The 7,019-nt window shown below is 33.2% G+C and overlaps 1 protein-coding gene and 1 pseudogene across 1 annotated transcript; one reads left to right on the top strand and one right to left on the bottom strand.

Annotated features, from left to right (window-relative positions):
* Window positions 1-422: 422 nt before the first annotated feature.
* Window positions 423-1,139, bottom strand: LOC131935308 (large ribosomal subunit protein uL15-like; annotated as a pseudogene).
* Window positions 1,140-5,502: 4,363 nt separating this feature from the next.
* Window positions 5,503-5,953, top strand: LOC131935309 (large ribosomal subunit protein uL1-like). Its single transcript, XM_059291694.1, has one exon. It carries the CDS (start codon window positions 5,507-5,509, stop codon window positions 5,951-5,953), a length of 447 nt encoding a protein of 148 aa, XP_059147677.1. The 5' UTR covers window positions 5,503-5,506.
* Window positions 5,954-7,019: the final 1,066 nt, after the last annotated feature.

The raw sequence follows: 7,019 nt of genomic DNA on the forward strand, positions 1-7,019 counted from the left end.
AGTAGTTCCATGCTTTCTACTACCGAAGTGCTTATTTTTTCTAATATTTTCAATTTTATTTATTTTATTTTCCTTAGAAGGCATTGTCTTATGTGTCAGTGTGCATAAGGTTGACTTTTATCACATGGTTTTGTATTTATTAGCTTCTAAATTAGGTAGGAATAGTGTTCTAGTTATATATAAAATGCTTTTGTTATCCTAGTATCCAAGCAGAGCTAGTTAAATACTGTAATATGTGTTGCGAAAACATGCTTATGTTTTTATATTTTATATGAATACATATTATTTCATACTTAAACCAATTTATTTTAAATCCATTTACCTAACCCTAATCAAATACCGAAATATTGAAAAAAAATGATAGTGGCTCTTTAAGAACTAGGAGATATTGTAAATTGATTCTACTTTAGATTCGTCATCTCTTTTTTTTCTTTTACTATTATAACTTTTATTGTGTAAAATTAAGATGTGAGGACACATACACCCCCAACTTCCTTAATTCTCTTTTCTGCAACTTTACTGAAGAATTTGGCCTTGACAATAACTGGTCTTTTGGGAAGATGACCTTTGCCAAGAACTTTGTAGTATCCAGCCTGTCCAACATCAATAACTGGAGCCTTCTCAGATGGTGCATCAAGATATTTGGCTCTGCTCACTCAAGAGGGACCACAGTTTGTCAAGATTTACTGATGGGCAGTGCCATTTTATTGTTTGTCTTGTGAAATAATCTGTTACCAACTTTACCAAAGTAACCAGGGTTGTATTTGTCAAAGTTAATTCTGTGATGATGCTGACCACCAACATTACCCCCACCACCTGGATGCTTGCGGTTTTGCCAACGCGACCATGTCCATGGCTGACTTGACCACGAAGCTTTCTTGTTTTCTTTAATTTGGTGGTCTTTATGACGAATGAATATTCCGGGAAAAAAGCTTCATAATTTGTTTTCTCTTTTTAAGTTCTTTGCGAAATAGAGATTTTTTAATGCTATTTTTATAGATCAACGTTAAAAACGTTTTTTCTTTCTGCCTCAGACATGTAATTCGTCATCAAATATTAAATAACGTATGGTGCTCGATATCAAAGGGCAAACAATTATAGAAGATCAAGCTCAAGCTATGTAAGAAATCATGTGACATCTTTGATGGGTTCTTACAAGTTTGAATACAAAAGTAATTTAGTTACATTTTATATCAAAACTGATCTTTTAAACAATTCATACGAACGTATAAGTTGATATTAGAAAATTAATATAATAATACAATAGCTGTTTACTATTTTAGTACTGTTTAGGTACGCGTTATTCAACAAAAGAATATGTAGTTGTTTCCCTTATAAAATGTAAATTTAGTCCCTTTCATTTTTCACAATGAAAAATATAATTTTAACATATCATTTTCTTATTTGGTTAGCTAATACAATCTAAAATTGTTCTTTATTGAAAGAATGATCGCGCCGTAACGCTGTGTACCTTGCCCCTCAATTTTAAAGACTTTTTTAACCCACCATTTTTTTAAAGAGGCAGAGATCGCGGGCAGTATTTTTTAAAAATTGAAGATGCTTTAGACTGAACTATTTACTGTCATTTGTAGCTGTCTAGCGATCAAAGATTATAAATTCGGTTAATCAACGTGACGTCATTATATTACATTTACTCAACTTTTCGCTGCATGTGTTTCTATAACAACAATATACAAACACTAAAGATAATAGTAAAACTGCCTCCAAAAAATGAAAAGAAGCAACCTTCAAATAAAGAATACTTATATTTGTTATTATACAGTCAGAATCGCGACTTTAAAATAAGAAAGTCAAACAAGTGTTAAAAACAGATGCAGGTTGTGTTTAAGTTGCTTAACAACACCCGCAGCTCAAGTGCTATCCATCGCCTTATAGAACTGAAGCGAAACAAAATACATATTGCAAAATGTGAACCATATTCATAAAATTATTTGGATTTAATCGTAAAACAAATACAAGTAAAACACAGTACTATCATGACTGTGTGAATGCTTTTAAACATAATGTGCACCGAGACAATTACATCGGCACTTTAAAGCTGTTAAACTTGTTACTTGAAACGTCCAAACTTATTTTTAGATCTAACATAGATAAGACACATATTTTTAATCGATACACAACACACTTGGTGAAATTCATTAAAAGCAAACTGAACAGACGCGAATATTCAAAACGTTTGTCTATAAATAAATATTCTACTTCCTTCAACATATTGAATGTGTTCGAAAAGAAATTCACATAGTTATACCCCTACCTATGCTATAGGAACAAATTCTTCCAACAATTATTTAAGTCAGCAAATGAAGGTCGCGATGAGGTAACATACATTTGTATAGAAGTAAAACGTAAACATGTTACATTTTAGTACGCTTATTGGGATGTATGTTTTTTTTTTACCGGTAATAAAAATATATTCTTTATTTTAAATAATCTTAAATAAAACAACCAGCGATGTATACCAACATTTTGCTTATAAGTAGTTGTACTAATATTATATTTCTATTATGACTTTTACATTGATAAAATTAAAATAATAATTGTTCTTAACAAAACTAAATGCCACAATACTAAACAATAATATTTAGGTTTTTCTAAATAATTATCCATGAACGGGTTGTACCTGTATTACGTTTTTTAAAGGTTGTAATTTGATAGGCACATGTCTAATTATAACTAGGTACACAAATGCTATCAATTACCCTTCGTACCGAATGATATACTATACTTACATATAAATAGGTCGATACTCAAAGAATGCTAACAGTGGACGGTCTTATCATATGTTTGCAAATGAAAACGCTTTATAAATGTGTAATAGTCTTGTTATTTTGTTTATTGATATACCAACACATTTGCATTTATATAATAATATTGTAAAATAATTTAAATAACACTGTTTCGTGGTGTTTCTTTTATACGAACTGTTAAACTGTCTAATCCGGTTACTTGTATCTCAAATTTTGCTTGTATGACAAAACATATTTAAGCTTGCTCAACAGCTCTTACCCCAACACTCTCTTATATTGGGCCACTCGTATGTTAAGGTACCACTACAAGTAAACAAAATCTACCTTTTAGTAAAAAACCAAATGACTCAATAATATTTTAGAAGGTTGAGATGTAGATAGATAAACTACTGAAATCATAGAAGGTAATATATGTTACAGTTTTTGTTTAGAATAAAGAAAAATGGTATCATAAAAATGTGTTCACTTTACAGCGGACATTGCACATACACACTGTTTTCGATCATACAACAGGTTTTGTCCGAAAGTAATTTATTAATACCCTAGGTGGTACGGGATTTAAAAACATAAAATAAAGAAGACTTTTTGAAAAGTGTTTGCATTCCGAACATTGAGCGTTAATTAGAAACCTATGGTTTGTGATCTGTATGAATAACACATAATTTAATGGAATTAAATTGGTTTAAGCTTATTTAAATCATTGTGTATGAAGTTAAACTATAAATACAATTTTTTTTAACTGGGAAATTTCACTCAACTAAACAAAAAAGTTAAAAATATGCAGTAACTGATGCACTTTATCGTACAAAAAACGTAATGACTGTAAACACTATAATCATGAAAATAGCTAAGATAACAGACATAATATTCAAATTACCTAGTGTGTAGGGTAGTTGATGGAACCGCCACTGTTTTATCACAGAGTTTACCTAATGAATGATATTGAGAAAGATTACTACGAGTTTATGTATGCTTTGATTGTCCTTCTAGAGTACCAGTCGACACTATTGGATTATACAACTGAAGAGGAACAGATAGTATATTTAATACTGGAGGTTTGACATGAGATCAAGAAAGTCTAAAAGAAATGACTAGATATTGTTATTTTGTTTTCTAGTGTTAAAAAAGTTAGGAGATGTCACAATATATGTTGCTTTTCCTTCAGGAGCTAACTATACATCAATCAATTAAAGTGTTCGACTAAAAAGTTCGTTATTGTCTGTAAAAATATATCAGCAGCAACCAGAACAGATGGAGAACATGCTACATCTAACCCAGAACATAGCTGATTTTGTAACGAGAGAAAAATGTCACAAAGAGTGAAAGCAACAAAGAAAAGAAACGGGAAATGTAAATTTTATAATAGTAGCAAAAATGTGACATAATGTGTAAATTTAAATCCATCCAAAACTATTTTAAATCAAACTTAAACTTAGAGAAGAATGGCGGATAATAAAACCAAAAATACAACATTAACTCTATACTACTCGATATTAAACGAATAGGAAAATAAAACAAAACAAACATGAATAATACCGTTGCAATTGTTTCCGTAATTATTATCTATACTAAACACATTTATTAAATAACATAAAATTGACTACACTCATATCTCTGTGCTACGCTCACCAATTGAGAGAAGGACTTATATTAGAATTATATTTTTTTTGATGTGATAAATGAAGGGGACTTAACTTAATTTACATCTTATAAGGGAAACAACTAAACTTTCTTTTGTTGATCAACGTGTACCTAAACAGTACAAAAACAGTAAACATCTATTACATTATTATATTATTTTTTTTAATAACAACCTTTACGTTCGTTTATATCATTAGAGATAAGTTTCAATTTGAAAAGGAAAATAAATTGCTTTTGTATTTAAAATCGTAAGAACCATTCAAAGATAGTACATACTTTCTTACATAGGTTGAGCGTGGACTATAAATTGTTTTCACGATTGACATACATGCGGAGCATATTTATTAGCGCAATTTCCATTCTGGAGAATTGCGTTTATTAACTCGTCATTTCTGGGAATGGATGGATGAATGTATGGATGTGTGTCCGGGCTTTAAGTCGTATCTCCTCCTCAACGAAGCAACATCGATGACTAGTTCCAAAAGCAATTATGTTAAGCAAGTTACGAGAATGAACATAGGCCATAAAAATTCCGGGTTTCTTTCATGGATTTCCAGAAAAAGCCAAAAAACCTCGAAAAAATGCAGTTTTTGGCAACCAGACCACTTAGCGACTTGAAACATGTACCAATCGATTCCTGCTATAATTTAGAACAATATTGCCGAAGAAAGTTTTCAAAAATATCCTCTCGTTCGGTCACAAAGTTTAAAATTACATAAACACCTACAAACCGATCGTTCTTCTAGCTTGAACGCAGCCCAGCATTATACGTCAGAGCTATTTTTAGATAACATAAGGAAATTGCGCACAAATGTCACTAGACTTTTTTAATTAACTTGTTTTTTTTATAACCAATCTTCTTTTCTCTACAACTCTTCCAAGACAGGGGTCGGCAACCTTTTGAAGCGGAAGAGCCAAAAGTTACAATTTTCAAAATTTCCCTGGTTTTAAAGAGCCACTAACATTTTTTTATTTCAAATATGTTATTATTTTATTAAGATTATTAGTATTTGTGCAAGGAGCTGGAGAGCCGCATCTTGATATCAAAAGAGCCGCATGCGGCTCGCGAGCCGCAGGTTGCCGACCCCTGTTCCAAGATGAGTAAAATCAACAGAGACTCGCTTCGTGAGTCAATTGATGCTGTACTCAAGTATTCCAATGAAACCAAGAAACGCAAGTTCACGGAATCAATTGAGCTACAAATTGCCTTGAAGAACTATGATCCCCAGAAGGACAAACGTTTTGCTGGAACAATCAAATTGCGTAACATCCCCAAGCCCAAGATGAAGGTCTGTGTTCTTGGTGATCAAGTCCTTTGTGATCAGGCTACGGCAAACGACTTGCCCCATATGGATATTGAAGCTCTAAAGAAACTCAACAAAGACAAAAAGCTTGTGAAAAAATTAGCCAAGAAGTATGACGCCTTCCTTGCTTCCGAGTCTCTGATCCGTCAAATTCCCAGAGTTCTAGGGCCGGGTTTGAACAAGGCTGGCAAGTTCCCCGCACCAATTACCCACAATGACAGTCTTAATGACAGACCATAGCTGTTGTTGTAACGACAAAAATGATAAGGAGTGAATGCGGCAAAAAAAAAATGAAAATAAAACGAGAACTATCAAATGATAATAATGAGAAAAATAGATAACCTAATGAGTTGTTGTTACTTAATTAAAACCATTATGAGAACATGCTTTTAATAAACACGTAAATGTCTAAAATACAATATACTGTCTAAATGTTTAAAAAATACCATGACATCGAGTAAAAGAAATATTAAAAAAAAAATATAAGACATTCCTATGAAATTGTAGTTAATAAACATATAAATGTCTAAAATATATGAGTGTTACTTAACCTTTTCCTTACCATAATTTTTCAGGTACGTAAGTTGCACATTTTAAACTTTTGTTTTGCGTTTGTTTAATATAGTATTGCTCTAATATTCTTTCAAACATTAACTAATACCTATTTATTTTTAAGGTGTTTATTTGTCCTGTGTTGCTTTGATTTAGTCTTTTCCTGTCAGACTGTCTGTATACAGTCACCAAACAATAGTACATTACATAGGCACACATCAATGATACCAAACTATATAACATTATGTACCTATTCTCTAGCTGTCAAAGACCGTTGTTATTAATACCAAACGATACAATTTTACAAGACGTATTCTCTATCCCTCAAATGCGCATGTCGATCATACTATCTAATTATTACATAACTAGATAAATGGCCCGTTGAGGAAGGGTACAACGGGCGCTAGGCTGATAGTGCTGTCTCTTTTCTCTAAACTAAAACCAACCCACCCCCCACACACCACCCCCACCCCACCCCCCACCCCCACACACCACCCGCACCCCACCCCCCACCCCCACACACCACCCCCACCCCACCCCCCACCCCCACACACCACCCCCACCCCCCACCACACACCACCCCCACCCCAACCCCTCACCCCCACACACCACCCCCTCCACACACCGCCCCCCCACCCCCCACCCCCCCCAAAAAAAACATGTCTACCGTCCCATTCAACGAAATATAATTATATACTTTTTCCAGTGTCCGCCCCCTCCCAGAATATTCTACCCCCGCCCACGAAAATTTCAA

Source organism: Physella acuta, unplaced genomic scaffold, assembly GCF_028476545.2.
Source record: "Physella acuta isolate Inbredline_101_S28 unplaced genomic scaffold, ASM2847654v3 ptg000142l, whole genome shotgun sequence".
NCBI classification, from domain to species: Eukaryota; Metazoa; Mollusca; class Gastropoda; family Physidae; genus Physella; species Physella acuta.

Bases quoted from the DNA above. Each gene is read 5' to 3' on its own strand.
- LOC131935309 (XM_059291694.1), top strand. From the start codon at position 5,507: ATGAGTAAAATCAACAGAGACTCGCTTCGTGAGTCAATTGATGCTGTA.